The sequence below is a fragment of the Pezoporus wallicus genome, unplaced genomic scaffold (assembly GCF_028554395.1).
Source record: "Pezoporus wallicus isolate ANWC-B61680 ecotype Strahan unplaced genomic scaffold, APGP_CSIRO_Pwel_v1 scaffold_2696, whole genome shotgun sequence".
Taxonomy (NCBI): domain Eukaryota; kingdom Metazoa; phylum Chordata; class Aves; order Psittaciformes; family Psittacidae; genus Pezoporus; species Pezoporus wallicus.
In genome coordinates, this window is record NW_026637439.1 from 2702258 (window position 1) to 2727464 (window position 25207).

Here is a 25207-nt window from a genome sequence, read left to right on the forward strand (position 1 = left end):
ATGCTGAGTAACTTAGGCTGCTGATGGACTTTATTCTATTCAAAATGTAGTTTAAGATGTATTCAAAGTGAAAAGTGATGATATTGTCTCTCCTCCTGCTGAATCCTGGCTGGACTAGTTCAGGAGACACCTTTCTCCCACTCTCTGCAAAATCACCTAGTTTGACGTGTTCACACACAGACACTCAAGGAACAAACACATTTCAATCCACTGAAAACTCCAACATTTACTGAGTAAAATCATCATAATCCATGTTTTATTAGATGCTTAATTTGCTAATTTACTGAAGACAAGCTTTGGCCAAGTATTTCCACAAGAAGTACTAAACTTCCTGCTATAAATCTCTAACTTCTATAGTTCTACCACAGCCAAATAGTTTTTGGTGGAATTTTTCTGTGATACATAAATCTGAAAATTAAGTGACACAACAACATTTAAAACTTCTGTTACCATTAAAGCAAAATACAATACAGTATAATTCCTCAGTGATATATTTAAATGTACTGCAAAATGTATACAAAGTCAGTCCAAGATCAGTAAAGAATCAGTTCTGCTTTTTGGACTTTTCCCTTCTCAAAGATACAGGTTATGAAGAAGACCAAGGTAATTTAGGACTTGTCTGTATGCATTCCCTTTAAAAGGTAGTGTGTGATAAAAATAACATGATTAAAAGTAATGAAGATGTGATGGGAATATTTTGCATTTTCAATAAAAAAATAGAAACTAAACAACAAAACACATCTTAGAAGGGGAACACTGAGGCCTGCCATTATATAGCTATGTTTCTCATTCTTTTCTTTGAAGGTTAACAGCACACAGAAAATAAGTGAATTTTATCAAAATACAGCACATTTCTGCTAATATATCAAAAAAATCATTTTTCTATGTAAATATTACTGAAAATTAACTAAAAAGAATTAAAATATACAAAGAGTTGTTAAAGGGTTTCAATTAAAATTATTAGAACTATACACAGTATAATAAGCAATAGTTAACATCTTTGAAAGAAGTGCAATAATATTGAGTTCACTTATTTAAAAAGTACTGCCTGTTTATTACCACTAGCTATGTAAAATCCCCCTCTCTTCCAGCTCATTGTAGAGGCTGGTGTTTTTGCTAGCTGTATTAAAAGCATTTACTTTTGTACACATGGGCTGAAAAAAAATCAATTTATACTTGTCTCAAACTACCAACTTATCGGTAATTAAAAATCAACTGCAATCACTGAATATTGCTCCAATGGCAGGCTAATCATTAGCCCTGATTAAAAACAGTTATTGGTCTTCTATGGCACTTTTCCCTGGTCCATAACAACCGTGTATTAATTATCACTGCACATTATGCAGTCTTTATTCAATTAAAAAGGAGAAAGAGAAAAAGTTAATGTTTCTGGTAAACAAAATTAAGAAAAGCATAATTGAATATTTTATACAATAATAAGGAACAAAGGCAGCCTGTGGTAAATCACTATTACATTAATATAGTTAGAAACCCTTTAATGACTCTGAAGTGTCTAGTTCACATTTAATGTTACCTGTATGAACAGCCCTTTAAGAAACATCATTACAAACTGGTTGGTTGTAAGTACACCCTCCCCCTCTGCTCTCCATCTCACCACAGCAACTCTCCATCACTGTTCAAAGTTTCACAAACTTGCTTTGGTTACCTAGCTCCATGCGTATGGTTTCTTTTTTGATTAACAAGGCAATGCAAAGGCCAAACAAAACTGAGATGTCTTTCGTAACCTTTCCTGCACCATTTATTTTGTGTGTTTTTAAATTTATACTACAGGCAACAACCTTAAAAACTGGCCATTTCAGTTTCATTTTTAAAATTGGTAAATTTAAAATGGAGGACTTTTTACCAAGATAAAAATGTCGCCATTTGCACAAAATTGGGATTTCCACAGCAGAGAAAAACCGCTGGTCTCATTTCCACAGTACAGTTGAAAAAATTATATATGCAAGAAAACCCAACTAAACATGAATCACGTGGCAAATGAATATTCAGTGACTACATTAAGAACAAATCCTGTAAAATATCACAAGTTTGTAGTTACAGTCTTCCTAGAAAACACCTTAAGCTTTTATTGCATTTTCTATTGGTAGACGTACACTCCAGAGCTAAACACTTTGTCTTCTTTCCTGATGCCAGATTTAGATAGCAGATAGATAGTTGTTTCACCTGACCTTTATTCTGTCCAACCAGCACCACCTTCCATCTACCCATTCATCCATACAATGTGCACATAGCAAAGCCAACATTTTATATCCCCATTTCATATCTAAATAAGTGGTTTCAGCATAACACATTAATATCTAGTAAATAAAAATAAAGGCAATAAACAGCTACAGGACAGACAGCCCTGCCATCTGCCCATTGGCTACAACTGAGGCTTTGCAAAGCCTTGCACAAAGTTTAGTAATGTGTATGAATTATCCAAAAATAAACCTACCATCTGTACAAAAAAACAACACAGGTTTGTTCTTGGAGGTGTGATCCTTAGATTGCTGTAATGCTTAAAAACAAGTTTAATCACCATATGCATTTCCAAAATGATTTCCTGTATGTTCCATACAGTGGTATGCCCTCCCTTAACCACAAGTTCATATCTCCTGTACAAATTTTGATCATAAGTATTGTAATTCTTTTTGAGCTCCTTTCATGTATAAAAATAGGCAAAATACTCAGTTTCTCATAAGTCCTTCAAGGTATCCTGCTGGCTTTTCCCCCACATCCACAGTACTTATACAGAAACTTCTCGCACAATGATGAGTTCCACCGCATTCTGAAAAGTCTTTAGCAAAGATACTGCTTGTCCATGATCAATATTGATGAAGCTGTATCCATTAGCCTAAAAAGAAATATTTAAAGTTAAAAGTGACAGTCTCTTATGCCATGTTAGTGAAACATGTCGTATTTCATGTTTTTATTTAAGGTTTTAAATAACCCAATTGTACAGTAATGCAGACAACAAAACACTGCATCTTTGCAGATTATGTTGTCAACGTGAGTTGAACATGTACCTGTATGGTACAAGAAATTAAACTACCATGTTAGCTTTTGAAGAATTTTGCCTAAAAGGTATTTCAAATAACCAAAACAGAAAACAGACATCTAATTCATCAGTCTTAATACAGCCACACACACAAAAAAAAAAGGCAAATGCTGTACAAATTACACATCCTAGTTTAAATATCAGAATATTAGAAATGGCATTAGTGATAACTTAAAACTGTTGAAGCCTTTAACAAAAACCAGTAATTGCATTGGGAGCCATTTTAGGGTGTAAGACCTCCTGAGGTCACCCCCAGCTTGAATATTCCTATGACTCTAAACAACATTGTCATTCCTGGGACAGGTTTGTCTTGGCAAGCAAAGGCACACCTAGGTGGCCTACAAAAGAGAGGGAAAACATGGCTATGGTTCAACTTCTCAAGTTGTACTACTGCAAACTCATGTTCATTCTGGGTGGTAAAATCTTGCAGAATGACAGATTTGCACAGTTTAAACTTACTGCTTCCAGCTATGCATCCAACCTTTCTCCCTGAGCTACTGCCCCTCATGTAGTGACAGAGGGAACTGGTCGCATGCTCTGCACCTTAACTGGTACAGCTCCAGCTCCTTATCCTATCACTGAACAGTTGCTGTTGTTCAGCTACCAGCTGAATCGTTTGTTATAAAAAACACTGCATTTACATCTGTCTAGGGTTGCTGACAAAGATTTTTTCATACAGACTGTTCAGACAGCAAAAGTGGCAATAACCCTTCCAAATCATCATTGGTACAGAATGTCCTAACATGCTGGTGTTCAGACAACACATTATTCAAAGCACTGCATGTGAATGACCATGAGTTAAATAACTGAATGATAGTAAAGCCTAATGAAATGCCCACATTCCATCTTGAAAAGCAACATTAGGCCTGTTTTCTGTCTTTAAAAGGGTGAGAAATGTTCAGAGTTTGAAAAAAATGATCCAATTGATTAATGTTTCAGCCTGTATCACATTTCCTAATGTTAGGTGGAATAAAATTAAGAGCATCATCCCAGAATGTAAGAATGCTTCTGGAAAAGATACTGGTAATCTGAAAATTGAACATTCTCCTCTTAGAAAAGGTGTAAACAAAAAATCAATTGGCATATTACATAGGCTAGTTGATTAAATGACTACAGTACCTGAATTATTTTATCTCCAGGCTGCAACAACTTAGATGCTGGTCCTTCTGGTTGTACTCTGGTTACAAATATACCCTTGAAAAACAAACGTAGAAAACTTTTTTGACAACTTATTTCATTAATAGTAGGATAGCCTGAAACAGATGTAATTAGAAACATTTTTTTTCCATTTTCCATTCTAAGAGAATAAAATGCTATTCTACAGGTCGACTGGATTTTGACAGCCTTCCTTTTCTGATGTTAAATCCAGGAAAATTGCCTGTAAAGGAGTACAGAAGAGCAAATTCTGATCTGCCTTTGTTTAATTTAGCAGATGTATATGTCAAGATTATCAATCACGAGATATATGGCTGTAGGCTAAATCATGTTCTATTTTAAGACGCTTCCTAATTGTAAACTCCATAATTCAGTATGTCAAGTCTGTTGACTGATACCTGGAACTGTGTAAGAGCCACTCAGCTAAAATAAACCTCTGTATTGATATGTGACCATTTTAGTCACCTACCACCTTGATTTTCCGTATCATTTGTCCCCAGTTTTCTACCTTCCAGTCCTGGATTTTAGTGGTTTGGGGAATATATACCTTTACACACACACACACACACCCTTATTGCTAAACACTAGAAATATTATTATTAATCAGAATGATTTTGAGATGCATTAGTATAAAATACTCACATCATCTTCAGGTCTGAATGGATTCCCTCTTCCACCAACTCCTCCTGATATGCTAAATCCAAGTTCTGGATCCTTGTCAATTCTCACTCGAATCTAAGTAGTTACAACCAAAGTTAGATGCTAACTGGCTGAAAATCTGCATTCAAAGCTACTGTAACAAAATTATTACTAAGGAATTCAGGAGAACAAAAGTTTTTAAATGAAAAAAAATAGAAAAAAGCCTTTATCACAGCTCAAGAAAATATTGTATCTCATAATATTAATTCAGAGCAAGACTCCAATGCAACTGCATCATGTATTATTCTACATAAGCTTTACTCCAGTACCTCTATTATTATAATCATAGTTCATGTAGGCTTTAAATTCAGAGATATTTTTGATATTATTTAAATAATTTAATGCCCCCAGCAAATATACATTCTTATGAAAGAACCTGTTCCTTTTATTTCATTGCTGCCTCTAGCTGAACTTTAAAAATCAAGCCTTGCTCCTTCTTTCACTCTAAGTTCTATGTAGCCAATATTGTCTCTCCTTTCTGTTGCCAGAATGGTTGATGAGAAAACATTCTGCACAAGTAGTGCACATTCTCATTCTAGAACAGAACGAAAACATAGTTTTCAGTATTTTCCTCAAAAACCCAAACCAATACAATGTTCTTCTGTCCAAGAACAGAAAGTAGGTTGACCACAATGAAAGAGATGCTAAATTGTATAAGAATTTATTACCCATGTCTGCTTATGATAAATAAAACTGATAATTATCATGCATGCATCAGATGCTCACAGTTTTCTTATCCTGGCTTTTGCTTATAGAGGAGCATTTCTACATATGCAGGTTTTTGAACCTTTCTGGAGAGCAATGAACAGATGCAAAGTACTCTAAATTGTACTGCTATTTTGAATTTTCCCAGTTCCTGGATAAACAATGAGTTGGTGATCAATAAATGTAGTTGAGAAATTAATTTCTAGCACAGTAAAAAGATTCAAGTTTAAGTTTCTGGTACATTCTGTTAAAAAATCTATTACATTTCCCTCAAAACATTTACAGAAAAAGTAAAAAGAGCTCGAAACTAGAAGGAATGTATGATTTCAGTAGTAGAATTGCACTGACATAAAATGCTGTCTTCTGCTGAAGATAATTCCTGTATATCTGTCACCATCTACAGAGAAAACAAAACCAATCTAACAATTCACTGCCACTGACACAGAGATGCTATATCATCAAGTTAGATTTTATTCTTACCTCTTGCTTTGCCAACTCATGGCTTTGTCTGGGAGAACATTGGGACTGAGAATAGGGAGGTTGGTGGGCAACTTTCAACATCAGATAATCAATTAACTGCTCTCTAGATGGATGTCTTGCTACTGATGATTGAGGAGGGAGATGATGGACTTGGCTGTAGTTTGCCTGAGATCTCTGAGGTTGGCACATTTGTCCATTTGTCAAAGGTACCTGAATAAAACATGAATACTCAATGTCACATATTTTATAAGTAGAAATCCTCATTTCCTCCTTTATTACTTCAATACTTCTCATACTTGACCGCTTTTAATTTAAGGAACATGACTAAAACTACTGTTCTGGATCATGTACTATTATACTAAATTTTCTTTATAGTCATCGGCTCTGGCCTCCTGATAACAAACCTGAAAATCAAAAGCTTAGAGTGCTAATCTAAGTAGAACAGACTTGAGAGCCTTTGCCTTTTAGCACTTGTTTCACTGAGCTTACCCAGCCACTATTTTCTAGCAGTACAACTGATAGTATTGACACTTGGTTGATATCATTATAGTTTGCAGTTTTACTGCATTAAACTCAGATTTTGTAACAATTCCCTGCAGATCATACAGAAAATAAAAATCCCACACAGAAATTATATGCTTTCCAAACTTGTTTTGGTGACCACTTCACAAGAAACCCTTCTGAGCAAATTCACATACAAGTTCAAGATCGTAGTATCAAAAATGTAATGATATTTGTAATAAACATTATTCTTTTGTTAATACATCTGTCACTGATTTGATAGGTATAATGATGATGAACAGCAGTAAGGTACACAACTGCTGAGACATACAGTGCACTCAAAACATGTCACTAGGAATGATGCCGGAGATAACATTTCTTATCGAAGCCTCAGTTACTGTTCAGCTCTGCAGCTCTGTGCTGAGATGGACAGCCTTTTCCCTCCTTGCCCATATGCCTTGTGCTGTTACCTAGCCTAAGCAGTCACTCGTGTCTGTATGACTCCCACATTCCAAAAATGCTACAGGCTTGAGTTACAGGTATTTTGTGACTGCCACCATTATCCTATTCATTATAAGATACAAGGATATTAAAATATTATCCTTCCTCTCAATACATATTATAAAAACTGAAGTGTGCAAATGTCAACCCTTAACCATGTTATGTGAATGGACACATGTCAGAATCTTTACATGATTTTCTACTGCCTTTCCTGAAAAGGTAAAACATGACAGGAAAACTATTTTGTTGCACTGTATGCAGAGATTACATAGGCAACACCTATGCAAATTCCACGTATCCAGTGTCTGCAGAAATACAACTGAAATTACTGAAGTTATAAAAGGGGAATCAATTGCTGCATTGTAACAATTTACAAGCATTCATTTAGTTTCATGGTAATAAGTTCTGCCTCCATAGATGGTCCTCAGAGATCAGTATAGAATGTCTCCTAAAAAACTCTAGTTTATCATCATCATTTTATCACAACAGATTTCAGGTTTGTTCTTTAAAAGGTTTAATTGGCTTCAGATTGCTATCCTGAAATGATCTGCCATATTCCAACTTTTACTTGCAATTATGTCTTTTGCTGCAAATTTATTCTTTCAAAGCCCCTGCTGAAGGAAAATGAGAACTATCTCCCTTTGTATAGTTAACTATTTTGTCTTCCTAAAAGAGGATGCTATTTCATTTATGCTACCTTTTACATGGTATCACATTTTAAAGAAGCTCCGTTCTAACTGCTATCCCAGCATGTTTCTACTACCAACAAAAAAAAAATCCTTACAAATAATAATAAATATATCCCGTCCATGGTGTCACGTAGATTGTTACCTGCACAGCTATTTTCTTCATGCTGTCCGGAGGAACATCTTTGAGACTAAGTGTAGCAGATGAGTAATTCTGCTGTCCTGAAATGAACACTTCATCCTGGCATTGGTCTCCTGGAGTAGAAGCCTGGGGATGCTTTAAACAGAATGAAATAGTAAAGATGGTTGTCTTTATATGATTAAAACAAATAAACAAAGAATCTTGTAAGAAGCCCAGAATAAAATGCTTTTAGGCCTTTATTGTTATTTTTCTTAATTAGTACACTGCTTATGTAGAAAATCTTACTAGCCAAGACACCACACACACAAAATATTGATGGATATTTACAAAAACTAGCAACTGTAGAGGTGCCTTTGATCACCAATAAACTGATAAGAAAAATCAACAAATGCTAAGAAGTGCCTATTCAGGATTCATATCCTTAAAAGAAGCCTTCTGTTGACTTTATTCTGTTCACTACAGATACTGTAACATCACTAAGGATGCTTGGTGTTAGAGTAATTCCCTCTTATTTTCTTACAAACTAAAACATTAATTTTCTTGAATGCCTACACTATCTTACAGTACAGTTTACATCATCAGAATTTGAGGGAGTTTGAGGGAGGAAAAAGCGTAACAGGATTTTGTTCAAGCCTTTATCAATCTAGGTTAAATTCAGAATTATTATCTCTTGTTCACATATGTACAATGAAACCAGACAGTTTCATGTATGTTTATCCATCTATGAAAGCCAATTAGAAAACTCAACTTCATGGCATTGAATTGAAAAGCCTTGCAATAAGTTTAACGAATATGAAGTAAAGGCAAAGTATCTGATTTAATGCCTATAAAAAAAATCCAGCACATAACTTATATTCCCTTTACTGAAAGCACTGTCCATATGTAAAATGATAACTTTATAAATTTAAGGACACCTCTCATAGTTTATTTTTTCCCCATTTATATATTGCAATAGCCTCCTGAAGGTACTCACTCGAACAATGTGCACACCAGAACCTCTTCCGTCTGCAACACTCAAGGCAACACTACCCTGGCTGCCATGCAGATCCCTAGAGCTGCCATAGTGAAAGCTGCTAACTGCAGCATAATTGGAATTAAAGGACCTAGACAGCATGCTCTGAATAAAGAGGGGACAGATTTAACACAGTGATTAGTGCAGCATGCATAAACCACAAGACACGTTATACATAGACTAATACAAACATATTCCATTGTCATGCAAGATAAAAACCATGCAAGAACAGTACCACTGTGATGTATAAAAGATAACTCAGTGACCCCTATTTACCTTTATTTACTGTAAGTCAGCATGCAACCATCAGTTAACATGCAGAATTACATGTAAATAAAGTCATTCAAATGTTCATGTGTCTGGAAAAACAACAGATATGCACAGCTTATCAAAATTTCTAGGTTGCGGTTAAATTTGCAACATGTTGTAGGAAGAGAAGCTGGCAGTCAAGATAAACAACTGTGGAAAACCATTTAATTACCAGTTATTACCGTGTCTCATTTTTTTCTGGTACAGTACAAATGAGAATTTACACAGAGACAGAGATTTGACTGACTGGGTTTTCTTGTTATTGCAATGCTGTCAATGTCTGCAATGCATCCAGTAATACTTCATTCAAGAACGTGAATGAGCCTCATTTAAAGAAAAAGAGGCTTGAAGGAAACCTTGGAGTCCACCCCTGTGCCACTGTAGGCAATCAAACAGGTAACAAGAACTCAAGAACAGAAGTGACAGTGGTTTCTTCATTACCTTGCAAACCTGACCTCTGCAATATTGGCAAGGGTAATAGAAAGAAAGCAGTAGACATTACCATCTTTCTACCATGGACTTTTGTAGTTGTAAGAATAAAACAAAATAAAGAGACAGCACAAAAGAAGAAAAGGAAAATCCTGCATGTGCCACCTGACAAATGAAGCAAAGAATCAAAACACACCAAATTCAAAGGGATTTTTTTCCTAAGTTTCTGATTTTTCTTAGTTAAAAAAAGAAGTTCAAAATACATGTCATTTGACAGATACTGCAACAACTCTTATATTTTGGTGTTTGTCTGTTGACTACATATATCAATCTAATTTTGAGAATAATTACTAGTCCTCGGGCAGACATTTGCTCTTTCACACTAGATTTATCTTGTGAAACTAAAACCAGTTTAGTAACCAAAGTCATATGCCTCTGCATATTCATATTCCCCAGATGCTCTCATAGCAAAGTCATTGGAAACTCCCTTGGAAAAGAACAGTATTTACTGACAATAATAACCTTTTCTTTTCCAAGGCTCTTGGATAACCTCTCAAGGGCATAGTGAGCTTACTGGCATAGTTGAGCTTTCTTCATACTCCAGTCTTACACCTACCTACCCTGTTCCCTCATCAATGGATTTTTTTCAAGCTTCCAGACAAGTTTCCAGAGGCTTTCCCCTTCTTAGGAAAGCACTTAGCATTCAAGTGTCACTTTACTAATCATTCAGTCTAAGCTTAACTGCTCTGAGTTTCAGGCCAAACACTCAGATGAAACTACCCAAGCCTTAGCTCCTTAGCCCCTCAAAGCATTATCTAACAATTCTTATCAAACAGCCTCTAAAATTAGCCAGGTGGTCTTCTTCCCCCACTTGTATAGTCAACTCGCTGATACTTCCTTGCAGGAAGGCTCCTCCTCTCAAAGGCTCCTATATCTCTCCATCTTCTCTAAGTGGCATAAAGAGAGATAAAAATAGAAGGAATATATGATGAGACTAGAAAGTTATCTTCTCAAAGTGTCTGTAGCAGAAAATCTTGCTATAAAGATCCCCAGATCCACCAGGTTCATTGTTCTCTTAGAAGGACCCAAACGGATGGTCAATAAATGGCAACAACCTAAATCCAGACTGGTATTTACAATCCAAGATAGATAGATACGCAATAGGAGGTAGAACTTTCTTAAAAATTCTAGAGGCATGAACTTGTCCATCAGGAATTAAGATTTCAGTTACCTCAGTTTAGTGAGCTTCAAGGTGATTACATAGCCTGAGAGTAGTTTTATTCAAGGCATAATGAAGGCATAATGGCATAAAAAATTATAATTCAAATATCTGAGGCTGAAGAAAACTCATTTCAATTACTCTAAACTGATCCACACTGACTGATACACATGCCATGTTCCACTACATTTTTGTGAAAGCTAAGTTTTCTAGAAATCAGTTTTTCAAACATGAAAAATGCAATAAAAGCTACAATACATCAAGAAAAAATGTCTATGTACAAAGCCACATTAGCATGGAAATCAGGATTTGTAGTCAAAATCAGCCTCTAATGGAATCAGCTTAGATGCAGGAAGCTGGTAGCAGTTTTGGGGCTTGCTCACATTCTTTCTGAATGCTAAGGGTCAGAACATATTTTCCATTTTGCATCTTATATGAGAATTAACAATTTCAGATTTCAAAAGGGTGTTTTTTGTGAAGTGCCTTAATGCATTTATTTAGGTGCAAGAAAAATATCAATTGCCATCTAAAGGTGGATGTTAGTTGTCTTTTAAGACTATTTTAGATCTTTATAAATTCCTACACTTTCCATTTTCACTTTTTTTTTTTTACTTTTTTACTTCCATCTGACTTTTTATAAGATTCTTCAGAAAAAAACTGTTCAAACTATTCTGGAACACTTGAAATGCCTAAAATTAATGCTTTAAGCCTTTTAGAACAAAAGCTAAAAAAAAAAAAAAAACAACAACAAAAAACAACACCCCCCCCCAAAACCACCAAAACCCCACCAAATTTTGTTTGAAATAGGATAGAATTCTAGCAAGATACCAGTTTATCCTGAAGAACTTAAATGAAACTATTCTTCAGTCACAAGAGGAGAAAAAAGGGCATGAATTTAGGTCTCTGACCCTGCAAAAAATGCATCTTCAGTAAGTGACAGCATTCCTATTGAAGAGTTACAGATGGTAAATCACATATAATTTAAATTCTACTATCATAAAACATTTGCAGAGTTAAAACATTTATCGTTTGCATTTCAAATGCACAAGAATTTTATTCTTTCTAAATTGTGATGTATTGACTTCCAAACTCCACAAGACACCATTATAACACATTGATGGTTCAGTACTTATTTCAAAATGGAGCAAAAGAATAAAACAAAAATCAAAATTTTAAACTAACAGCTACAGAATGAATATCAGTGTAAAAATATTCTTCAGAATATGAACTTATTATCACTTAAGCACTTAATTTTATGTGTGCACAGACTCACTGAAGTTACTTTCTTTGACATGTAGAAGCAAGCTTAGCTTGGAGAAAATCTGAGGACATATCAATTAAAATATCTTTTCACGTTAGGTATGTACTGTAAAAAATGAATTAATTAAAAACTTTCAAACTTTGATTAAAACGGCAATTCTATATAAATACTGAAACACTTGGGACGTTTTTCTTTTAATAAGGCACTGTACACTAACATCTTTGAGAATAAAACCACCTACTCTGATTTCTGAATTGGAAAGGAGGAATCAAGCTTTATGACTTCTCCTGTGAAAGCTCTGTCATTTCAGATAAACAGTAGATAAAGCAAATAAACAGAAGATGGAATTCCAGATGAAATTAGAATTGAAAGCAAACACGCACCTGATGAACTCCCAAGAGATCCACAACAAAAAAAGAAAATATACATATGTAAGGAAAGGACAAAGTCAGACCCAGTAACTGTTTCTGCCTACTCAGCACACAGAAATAAAACAGATATTTGCAGATAACTGTTGCAGATGGTTATTTTTGCAATTTATTAATGAGCAATTCCTCTACCACACTTAAATGTGTGTGACATTAGTGTTCCTACATAGGCAGTATTTTAGTTTAAATTCCTAAATGAAAACTTTCAACAAAACCACTTTAAAAGATTATTGCAACATGTCTGGCAGTAAATTGGCAAGTCAAACTCAAAAAGAAAAAAATATACTGGAAATATTACTATTCTTAAAAACTCACTAGCACTAAATTTATGAGGTTGGGGGTGGGGCAGAATTAGCTGCATCCTCTCCAACAGCTCACAAGTATAACCACTAGAGAGCAGCTTGACATCAAATAAGCTCTTTTCTCTGTCCCACAATAAAATGTTTTGCATTAGGTAATCAAATTGCTTCCCCTGAATATATGCAAAATTCCTATTTACAAATGGTGTCATCAACTGTCTTCACCTTCCCTCAACCAAGTGGACAATTTTAGCTGGTTGGTGTGTGCCCTGTTATAGCTTGTCAAAGGGATTACAAATGCTGGCAATCCATTGTTAATAATTTTTGCTGGATTTAAAACTATCCTGTATCTCTCTTAATGTAAATTAAACTCTTGAAAGCTTTTTTTCCCAATACTTATATCAAATAAAAATGCCAAGAACTAGCTTCTCCAACAAGCTAGCACTTTATTTAAAGTAGGTTGATACCCCCCTCCGATTATGAAATTTTATAAAAACAAAACAAATGAGTACTTCAGGAACTTAGCAAAAAGAAAACAAACAAACCCAAAAATAAACCCACAACAAAACCCCACAAAACCTTCTTTCCTAATACGCACAAGATAGAAATAACAAACACGATTAAGTTCAGTAAGAGGGTCAGAAAAGTCCAGCAAAGGTAATAGTATTAACTCATATTGTTGTGTATGACCATAGGCAAGAAGATATGTATTAAATATTCATCAAAAGGCTTAATTTTGTATACCTTTTTTTTGTCAGTGTTGTGTCTTGTGCTTTAAAATAAGAAATACCATTTTAAATCCATGAAAGCTTTGTCAAAGCAATTTCCAGTAAATGTTCCTTAAATGAGGTCTGTAATTGAACTTAAATGCTTGTTCCTTAAATGAGTTCTGTAATTACTGAAATGTTTTTCAGACATGAAAACATTTCAGAAGCCTGTTTTATAGATTAAGGCCCCCTGCACAGCTAATTTTTAATTACAAACAGAAACAGTGAAACCATTATTTTACAAGAACAAAGAAATATCCAGTAAATTCCTAGATTTTCCATATTATCATATTTGCCAGCTGCCATATAGAATGATATCTACATTTTTCACAGTTTGGATTTTTCTTTTTAAGTCAGTCATATCCCAGATATTATATACACATTCACTTTTAAACCCATAAATGAGTCTCAGATTACTAAGTAAAAGCTACTTTAAAATGCTTCAAAGACAGAACAAAAGAAACACACCCCTACAAAAGAGACTAAGATCTGTTAAATCTTAGATGCACAGCTAAGATCTCAATAGCAGCTATTCCGTATCACTCTAGCAAGAAAAAAATATAAAGCATGATAGAAAGTATGGATAAATATAATGGAATCAAGTCAGGCAATCAATGTCATTTCAGTAAAGGCGAGTACGCTTCTATAGTAGCTGAATGGTCATCTTTAATGTATTGTTCCTACACATATCAAATGTAGATGACATAAGAACAAGATACAGACAAACTGCATTTGCAGTGCACTGAAGTTTCATGCTCCTCTGTATTCAGGGATGGATGGGATTTTTGCCTCTCTGTCATTTTATGTAAAGCTTGATATATGCATACAGGAGAATGGAAGGTCAGAGAATCCACCTTTTGTGAGGGTTGGAACATGATGAACTTTGTGACACCCTTGTGGGACAAAATGTCCACACACAACAGCACAATGCTGTGAAAGCCTTAAAATTTGTTGTACTGACTCAAACTGGATCAGGAGAACAGGTGCAGCTCCTTTAAAAAACAAACAAAACCCATACCTTTCTTTCACCAGAAGTTATGCAGCTTAATACAAAAGCAAACCTACCCCTCCAAATACTTGGATTTCTAAAGAAAAATTATAGTTGAAAGTAATTTTTCCAACCATCTCCAATTAAATTTCTTTAGTTAATCATGGAGAGTGAAGTATTTAGCATAATAATCACAAACCAAACTGTGTTATTTCAAAAGCGATTAAAAAAGAAAATCCATCTAGCTGGCATAATCAAAATGTATTTTGGTTGCTTTACTCACTTCCCCTCCAAGGAAACGGGATCAGGCTAATGACATGCTACCCTTTATTTAGTGATGGTATTTTAAAACACTTTAGAGCTGGACAGCATAGATTTCACTCTTCCAGACTCTACTCAAATTCTTTGATATATGATTGTTCAGCTTTATATATCAGCTCAAATTCTTGATAGCATTTACAGTACATAAATAATCCTGTTCATCATCAGTAGTTATATCAAAACCTCCTGTGATATCCTGCAACAAGCAAGATTTTTAAGTGTTCTCATCTCACAGTAATAAATATTCATTCAACAATCTGTCAGATACCCAGCTTCAAAAGACAACTGGCTTGGAGGCAAATACATGTTAATTATGGCTTTTGAATTCTTCAGCAATTGAAGCTGTAAACCTGTACTTCCAAATAAATTTTACTGATTTTTTTTCCCCGTTCTTAAAGAGAAGAAATAGGGGAGGAAAGGCAGAACAGAAAGATCAAGAAGTGTAAGGGAATAATCTAGTATAATATGAATATAATGCTACAATAAAAATTACCTGACCTAGAAGACCTGGCCTTGCAATCCAGGTGGTCAATGTGACATTATTTAATGTATACTAATGTAATTGGGCTAAGCTGGCAAGTATGAAGTAAAAGCAGAAGGGATTTTTTTTTCCTTTGGGGGAAAAGTTCATTTACAGCCTACCATTTGTTTAGTTTCATCACAAACACCTTTACCCATTTCAAGGCAGTAGCAGATGTATCTTTGCACTGGTAATTAAAAGCAGTTCAAAACACAAATTATTTTACTTATTCCACACGCAGAAAGGTAGAAAAATTTTAAAACTATTCTTACCTTTTCTAGCTTTTTAGCCTCAATATGTCGCAGCACCTGTTCCCTCCAGTCATGAGGGACTTTGCTTTTTCCTGGAGGGTCTAATAAAGAGTGCTCTGAGTTAACCCTTGGGTTTGATCTCTTTGATGGGCTAGTCCGTGAATAATTGAAGTCACTAACTGACATAGTTCTTTCTGGTATTTCATTCACTGATGGCCTAGCACTCTGTGGTCGGGGTACATTTGGACCATCAATGCTGTATGTCCTAGCAGAAAGAGGTCTCTGTTGCCCCGACATTAATGGTGGAGCTCTTCCCATTGAATGCAAATCTCTGTATGTTAAATAGTCCCCTTCAGGAACCTGTGGCCGCCTTGAAGGTACAATATCCCCAACATTTATAGAAGCTGTGGAAGACACACTGCTTTGCCTTTGAAGAGTGTGTCTGGTTGCTCCTGGGAGCAGTCTATCATTTAGTGGAATAGCCCACATATCTATGTGTCTCCCAGCCATCCGTTGATGAGTATTATACACAGTGCTGGCTCGGACATTGTTATGATTTGAGAAATTCATATTGGCAGAATGCTTAACATAGCTAGGGGTTTCTGCACTGTCAGACCTAAGGAGACATGAGGGAGGTAAGCTGCCTTGTTCTACTTGGGTGTTTTGTTTCTGGGGCCACAAGGTGTCTTTTGCTGTTGCACTGCTACTGTATTGAATATTATACTGGGGAGCACAGAACATCTGTGCACCACTTGCTGATGATCCTCTCACTACATTAGCACCTTCAGGATTGTGATTTGAGTCAAACTTGAACACAGTTTTTGTAGAAGATACTAAATCAGATGATGACGATGACCCAGGAAAAACCTGCAAAGGCTGATCATACAGAAGAGTAGCAGATTTACTTCTGACTATGTTTTTTCCATCTGCACTATCAGGTGCTGATTTTACCACCGAGTTTGGCTGTTGAGATCCATCCTCATTGACAATATTGTATATTTTCATACCACCAGTGTCCATACTGGTGATGCTATGAGATTTCATCACAGGACCACTTCTCTGTGGGGACAAATCTTCAGTGCTCCTCGAAACAGACAGCTCAGCAGAATCGCCATCAACTGTAGTGCTTCTTGTAAGTTTGTCTTTACTGGGAGACTGTACTGCTTCCTCAGGATGTCCATTTACTTTATTTATAGGATATTTATTTTCATTTTCCAAGTGCTCACTTTCTTCTTTTGTGTTGTTATTCAAAAAGCCCTTTACTGAAACAACTCCCTGTGTTTGCAACTTTTCTACAGGAACTGGCACTGCCTCTTCACTAACCAGTTTATTGATATTCATGTTTATTTGGTCTAATTTGTGAGACTCCTCTGTAGGAGTGCTCAAATCAACACCTTTTCCTATCAGACCTAATCTTTCTTCAATGCTTAATTCATATTCAGACAGATTTGTAACCTTCTCTTGCACATTTATTTTTTCTTCTACCGTAATCCTCAATTCACCTCCATTTTGTAAAAGATTATTCAAATTTTCATCTTCTCGCCTGGAAAAAAAGATGACTTTTAAAAGAAACTCCAAAAAGAACCAACATATTTCTTCAAGAACTGTTTTTGAAAAAATAACCAATAGCATGCAACACAGCCTTACTGTGCACACAAAAGAGCACGAGACCAATATACAACCAGATTTAAGATTTGCTATCTTACCACTACAGAAATACATTATACAGAGGGCTCACTTTGGAAATGCTTTTGTCATCTAATTTCAGAAGTTTATTTAAAAGTAACAGGAATTATTAAAGACAGTTTGAAATTGTCCAAAAGTACAAAGTAAAAACAATTTTTTTTAATCAAATACTTACGAGTTCCAAGACAATTTTAGAGAAATAGCTTATTTTTATTGGAATTTTTTTTTAAAGGGCACCTTCCATATAAAACTTCAAGAAGAGTACCAATCTGTAAGTCCATTCTTTATAGTTTTGAAAAGCATTTTACAGTTATGTTAGTAATTAAAGTGATCTTCGAATTTAAGCAAATAAAAACATACAGCTTTTAAAGTGGTGTAAAAAGCATTTTTCAGGGATAATAAATTACAAGTATGAAATGATTATACCTTATTAGTAAAATAGATAGGAACCATGCCTTGTATATTAAATTAGCCTCTGATTTTTACTGCTCTTTGTCCTTTTTTTCTTAAAAACAAACCAAAAACAAAACCACAAAAAAACCCAAATCAAAAATAAAAACCTCCAGAAAAAAACAAAAAAACCCACATCAAAAGAAAAAAAAAATCAATCCCAAGAACTATTCTTTAATTTAACCTTATTTTAAAACATTAAAATTTTGATTACTTAATGAATGATAAATAAATGAATTTAAAAAATGAACAAATGCCATTCAGAGGGACCTTGACACGCTTGTAAGGTAGGCTGATGCCAACCTTATGAAGTTTAACCATGCCAAGTGCAAGGTCCTACACCTGGGTCAGAGCATGATCAGGGGACTGGAGCACCTCCCGTGTGAAGACAGGCTGAGAAAGTTGGGGCTGTTCAGCCTGGAGAAGGCTGCGTGGAGACCTCATAGCAGCCTTCCAGTATCTGAAGGGGGCCTATAGGGATGCTGGGGAGGGACTCTTCATTGGGGACTGTAGTGATAGGACATGGGGTAATGGGTTAAAACTTAAACAGGGGAAGTTTAGATGGGCTATAAGGAGGAAGTTCTTTACTGGGAGGGTGGTGAGGCACTGGAATGGGTTGCCGAGGGAAGTAATGAATGCTCCATCCCTGGTGGTCTTCAAGGCCAGGTTGGACAAAGCCTTACGTGACATGGTTTAGTGTGAGGTGTCCCTGCCCATGGCTGGGGTGTTGGAACTAGATGATCCTTTCCAACCCTAACTACTTTATGATTCTACGAAATAGCATGGAAGATTAAGTAACATTTTTCTATTATATTTGCTCAGTGGTATACAATGTCTTACAAACCTGATCTTGGATAAAACAGCAGCATGTGTTTCTTTGTCTGGAGAACAGAGAGAAATATCTTGGCTACTATCAGTATTTAAGGAAACAGAATCGGACATTCGAGAAGGAGAAGAACAGTTGCTGTTATTCTGATTGCTATTGTGGGTCGCTTCATCTGATAAGGAATCAGCATCTTTTGCATCATCTGAAATGAAAATTTGCCAATTTAGGTACAGACACATACATCTTTTTAATAGCCATTTAATTTGTGCATATTACAGAATCTAGAAACTGTCTCTTCTTCTTCATTAATTCTTACTACTGGAAACTAAAATGTAAGCTAACTCCTTTGAAAACATCATTTAAACTTACAAAAGACTGTTGGTAATAGTTCCTGGTTTTTAAATATTTGGCTCAATGTAAACAGCCCTCATCTGTTAATTAAATTTAACTTGTTGCTTTATTCCAAGTTTCCTTGGCATAACCTAGTGCTACATTATGTAATATTTCCCCCAAATAATTTTAAAATCGTATTTCTGTTTTTGCAATGATTCTGAAGTTTTGAATTACGTGAGTCTATTAGCTTCTATGAAACTGACTGCTTAATTTGCAGGATTTTGAAAATATGCAGAGTTCCTAATTTTGACAAATCATTGTTAAACAGCAGTTTATTAGACCAAGAACTCTGAAAAGACCTAGATCACTGGATAAGCTCTGTATAACTTCATAAATTCAAAAAAACAGGAAAGAAAAACTTTGTTCTGCAGAACTGGAATTCAGTGCATCCTGAGCTTTGCAGATCACTTAGGATAACATTTTCAATTGTGTTTTATCTGACTCCTAGGTAATTCCTTACTCTTAAGGAAATGGTTACCTAGACTGGAATTATCTTTCAGAGGATATAGAACTTAAGTAATGAAAATAATGTTCTGAAGTTCCCTGTTAGATGAAAGAAGAGTGAAGTGACTCTGCAGTTGCCACAACAGAAGTTTCTTAAACCTTAGGAAGAGAGCACAGCTTCTCTGTGAAAGTTAAACAAGCGATATTGCTGCCTAAAGCAGCAATAATCCACAGTATCTGAGGGAGGGGGAAATATGGAATATTTCCAAGGTAAATACCACTTTCTGAAATCCTTAAGCATATAAAGACCATGTTCAAGTTAATAGTCCCCAAAACACACCATCTCCTTTTCCCCTCTGTTTTTAAACTGATGACGAGAAGCAAGAAAATTAGGATGTCAACACAGTGCCCCATGACATGTTCATGTATAAGATATTCCTGATTTTTTTCTGCTTTCATTACTTAACTAGAGAATTTACCATCTTTCTTTTAAAATATACAAATCAAATCTGATTTTACATAATTATTTAAAAAACTAGCCATTTTGAGTCAAGTAATTATCAGAATCACACACCACTTTTATTCCTTTTTATGGTATCTAACCTTTTTTGTTATTGCCAAGAGCTACTACTTTTGGTTGGTTTATGGAGGTTTCTATCAGTGGTGGTCGCATTTCTGCCATTTTCATCTCTTCATCAGAGGACAGTTCTTCTGACTCCTGCTAAAGGAAAAATAGCTTTATTCTGTGAATTTTAAAGAACTGCTTAAAGGTTAGGCAAATGCTATCTGAACTATCACTCACTGAACAATGAAGTGGAAAAAATAAACAAGCAACATAACACAGGCATAACATAACAACTGGGTAGTGTGTTTGTAGTGCCAGTCAACTGAATTTAGTCATATTTGCCACTGAATTATCTTTAAGAAGTAGCACATGCAGACTTGCATTGTTGCTGATGAAATCAGTGAGAATGATGCTCAAATTGGTAAATTCAGCTGCAAAAACCTATTTGGAGCCAGCAGATACAGCCTCTGTTCCACCACTGAAGAGAACCTCCAGTTGAGTTGAAGTCAGAAAGCTATCAAGGAACCAGCTGGGTATTGTTTTTTCAGAAAAGAGCTCAAACTGAAACAGCTATAGAGTAGCACGACCAAGACACTGTTAGGAATGGAAAGGTATGCTGTGAGAAAAGACTGAATAAGCTTGTCTTGCCAAGAGTAAGTGTAGCTTGGGTTTATATTTTGAAATTTACACTGGGGTGAATTCCAAAAGGAAGAGAAGTTATTAAACTTCAAGAACAAGGACAGAGGAGTAAAGCAATGCTGAATACACTTAAGCTAGAAATCACTAGTTCCTAACCATAAAATGGAGCTAAGGGCACTTAAGAAAGAGATTACCTAACAAAGCTACTACAAGAGCAGCCATATAACTAATTCAGTATCCTACTGCTGGTCCTGTATTCTTACCATCTTTTTATAAAAACAATTCTTTCCAGTAATATTTTGAAGGAAAAATACCCTTCCTTCTCTAAAGTGGAAATTTCTTTCTAGCAAACATGCTTCCCATTACAAATGTTTTACAACCCATATTGCAGATTGCAAAAACAGTCCATCAAGTTCTTAAAAGTTTCAGAACATTTAATGTGTGAAACCTATTGCAGCACCATCCTTCCCATGATATAAATATGTGGCCAGTTCTTTGAACTGCAGGAAGGAAAAACCTGACTAAGATGTAGCAAACAAGCTGTGATAGTCTTCATTAAAAATTAAATGAAAAAATCCACCCATTTTTCTCTGCAATTGGAACAGACAACCCCTTCACTGCCTCTACCACATCCTTTTTGATGTGACGTACAACAAGCGTAATCAGTGTTGAAATGAAAAACACGCATGCAAAATTTAAATATCCGGATTCAACAGCAACAGAGTTACCAGGTGGTTATTACACAGACATAAGGAATTCAGTATCCCTGATGGACTATACACACTGCTGCCTCATTTACTTACTGGCATACAGCCAGCTACAAAGAGTTGTTGTCACTAACGCTAGACAACTAATACGATTTTCTGAAATTATGCTTCAAAACTGAAGAAAAAAGTCCAAACCAGTATTTTCAGAATGTATGTAGAAGTAGAAACATGCTACTGATGAAATACTCAGCAACAACTGCTTGTCACGAAGTCTCTTCGGCACAAGTATGACATACGCATGTCCCACTGCTTACACAACACAGGCAAAAATAAATTGCTTGCGAAACTGAAAAAAGCCTTCTACAGGTTGTGACTGGCAACTGATTAAGTAACAAGTTCCAAGATCTGTCATAACCAAGACACTCTAAATAAATGAATACATGGTGTTTGTGAGAGAGATGCACAAATCCTCATTTTAAAGACTAAATAACTCTTCAGAGGTAAATAGGTTAATCTATCAATATTGATATATATTGACATGTATCAATATGTCATGAACATTTTCATAACAGTTGACTAATAAACACAGGAATATATATTTTTAAACTCACCTTTCACTTTTCATTTTAAATGAATATGCATATTCACTTGGTTTTGATTGCTCCCATTAATCAGATATTTTTTCATTTCAGTGACAATTAAAACAAATTATTTTAGAAGAACTGATAGTCAAGCAAACCCTGGAAAATCCTGTAAAATCTCAGCATGAGTCTTTTCACAGTTCGATACTTGGGTAAAATTTTAATAGAGTTTGCTTTATTCTTCTTTAAAGTCAGATGTCTTTCATTATGAACTTTTTATTAGCTCTTTCAACTTCTAATTAATACACTTAATAAAATATAATCTGAAGTGAGAAAAATATTGCACTGCAATCCACCTGTATCTACAGCACTTACAAGAGGGCAATTTTCTGCTATTGTCAACATAAATTTTCATCTCCCAGAGTATTCAATGCAACACCAGCACAATTCTTTGACTTCTATGATGTTATCACAATGCCATACCTCAAGCGTGTCTTCATGGTTGACAATTGTTTTTGTGTTCTGCAAGGTTTTAACAAGTGCAGTCATCTGTGAATTTGCGGTGCTGTGCTCAGCTTCTGGTTCAGTAAGCTTCTGCACAGAGTTTGCTGCTGAATATTGCTTTCTCTCGTCTGCTTTGTTCTTTATTGAAGCAGTTTCTGAAGTCTACAGGATTAAGAATATTAGAAGAAAAAACATCCTGAAAGCTGTTCAACAACATGTTAGAGTTAATGGTATATATTTTTGGAAATATGGAATGGAAAAATCTGAGCTTTGAAAATATACAGCATGAAATGCACCAGGTATAAAATGGTGAGGAATCTCTGCAGATCACTGAGGTTCAGTTCCTACCCTCTGTCAATCAGTTTGACTTTCTTCCTTTATTGGGGTCAATATGTCTCATTAAACTTCTTGTCAAATAAAAAGACCAAGAATATGTACAATGATAACACCAATGACAGAACCAAACAATAGTCCTATCACCTATCATGCTACATCAACCTGTTAGAAACTCCTGACTCCTGTGCCAACTTGCTATGGCTGCCTTCCCAACTTAAAATGCAAAACCTCCAGTTATAAAGGCAGCAGTAAGATCCTTATAGATTATCCTGAATTTCACTGTGAAGTCTGGTAGAGGACCAGAGAATCACAAAGATGTCATCCTCCAGAAAATGAGGAAGCCAGCTCCTTAACATACTCATAAGGGTTAAGGAAAATCAATTCTCTTTCCTTGCTCTCAGGGTCAGGAAAACTGCTACTGCAAACCAGACATTTATCACAGACATTGTTAGACAGTGAAGAGGCAAGTTCTGTTCTTTAATCTGACAATTTTTCTTGCTAAGTGTTAGGAGGGAGAGAGAATGAAAAGGAACCAATGATACTCTAGATCTTTGAAGTTCGTTGCAGAGACAGAGGAGAATATTATCCCTAACCTTTACCCCCACATCCTTTACAGAAACTGTCTGGCCTTCTCGTTTTGACTCCTTGGCAGTATCCTCAGAAGATTCTTCATCCTTTAGCCTATGCACAATTGTCTGGACTGTTTTGACCATGTTCTTCAGTTCATCAGGATATGGAGTTGGATATCTCTTCAGGTTGCCTTCCTGTATAGCAAAAATCAATAATGTTTTACATTTACTCAAATGCCATAATTAAAACATCAGCTTTAAACAGAAAATGAATTCAGACAAAACACTGAACAACCTAGGATCTCCACTTTGCTGTGTGAGTCTACCTGCATTGATGCAGATCTAAGTTTATTAAACTTAGCAAGACTAAAAATGACTTTGTTTTTTCCCCCCTCAAAAAAACATGTCAATCGATTGCAAGCAGGAATAATTATGACAACTGCATTTTATTTAAACCAGGTAGTCTCCTTGTTATGCCCTATCTTGCCTTAGATTACCTGAGAGTATTTCCCTTGTGCTCCACTTTAAGCGATGTGACCAAAAAACCCCAACAATCCAAACCAAAAAAACTCAAGCCAAACCCATGGTGTTTCACCCTGACAGATACTCTTAGCTGAAGACTTGATTTCTTCAGCAGAGCAAAGTCCACATGCAAAGTAAAGGATGGGATTCGTGGGTGGGAATAATAAGAGGGAGGGAAGCACCAAGTATTCAAAAATAAATGCAATACTAACCCGAGGTGGAGCCTCTCTCTCATCTTTGTCTTCATCACATTCAAATGCCACCTGAGCACGCTGTTTCCGCTGTTCCTCCCACAGAGATGGATTGAAACTTTCATTATCAGATATGAACATAACTAAAAGAAAAAAATAAGAATAGGATACATTATGCAAAATAAAAATCTTCTCTTTCTCTTGAATGGGATTGGTGTGCTTTTGTATGCATTCCTAAAAGATAAGAGACTAGCAGCATCACTAATTGAAGATTAGCTGCATGGCCACTGCTTTATGAACTTGGCTGTATTTTCATGATAGTAAAATCCCTCCTGTGAATTAAAAAACATAAACACAGCTGTTCACTAGTATCAACACTCACACTTGAAAATTTTGGGCAGAACTCTCCTGCAAAGTATTTTTATTCCTATGTATGTATAAATATGAAAATATTTATTTGCATATATAAGAATGTAAATTATATAAATTTATACAGCCTGGCTTCCGCAATGTGGTCTCATTAAGCACACAAGAATGTTCCCCCGATTTCATTTGATTTAAAAATTAAGAATGACTTAGTGAAAAATTTTACATTATTACTCATCATGAAAAAACCCTAAAGCATCTAAAACTTCAGTAAACACGTGATTTTGCAGACGTTATACAAATGACAGGAAATGTACAGAGCATTTCTTGCTTAATTTTACAAGAGATAAAAATTCTTTCGCATAACCACTGTCTCTTATTCTAGCATGTCTCCATGGCTTGTGTTACACCAGCTAGGTTCTATTTTAGCATGCCAAACAGTCTAGTAAATCTGCCACCACCACCCCAGTAAATGTATAACCTTCCCTAGTAACGCCAAGACTGCTCATATTAACTTCTATTCCTGAATTAAAAAAATACTTAATTACAGGGCTCAACAAGTGCATTAGAATATTTGTTACTCTGTGCTTACTGGGTAAACTTAAAATTTTAAACACATCTGAAAGTACTGTATTAGACTTCATTATCACAGAAATTGTTCCTGATCAAAACCAGAACTTGGTACTGAACTTAAAAA

The 25207-nt window shown here is 35.4% G+C and overlaps 1 protein-coding gene across 8 annotated transcripts in view; it reads right to left on the reverse strand.

Moving 5' to 3' along the window:
• Window positions 1-234: 234 nt before the first annotated feature.
• ERBIN (erbb2 interacting protein) overlaps window positions 235-25207 on the reverse strand; it is a 116892-nt gene continuing 91919 nt past the window's right edge. For 4 of the 8 annotated variants that reach the window (XM_057405484.1, XM_057405481.1, XM_057405482.1 and 1 more), the window contains 12 exons: window positions 24166-24287; window positions 23456-23626; window positions 22506-22688; window positions 20134-20251; window positions 18712-18895; window positions 15753-17274; window positions 8901-9044; window positions 7931-8062; window positions 6098-6307; window positions 4856-4948; window positions 4178-4252; window positions 235-2854 (listed from right to left, as the gene is read on the reverse strand). In XM_057405484.1, coding sequence (XP_057261467.1) covers window positions 2747-2854; window positions 4178-4252; window positions 4856-4948; window positions 6098-6307; window positions 7931-8062; window positions 8901-9044; window positions 15753-17274; window positions 18712-18895; window positions 20134-20251; window positions 22506-22688; window positions 23456-23626; window positions 24166-24287 — 3062 coding nt within the window. In that variant the 3' untranslated portion in view covers window positions 235-2746. The remainder of the gene's footprint in view (window positions 2855-4177; window positions 4253-4855; window positions 4949-6097; window positions 6308-7930; window positions 8063-8900; window positions 9045-15752; window positions 17275-18711; window positions 18896-20133; window positions 20252-22505; window positions 22689-23455; window positions 23627-24165; window positions 24288-25207) is intronic. The other 4 variants (XM_057405486.1, XM_057405485.1, XM_057405488.1 and 1 more) reach the window with 4 other exon arrangements.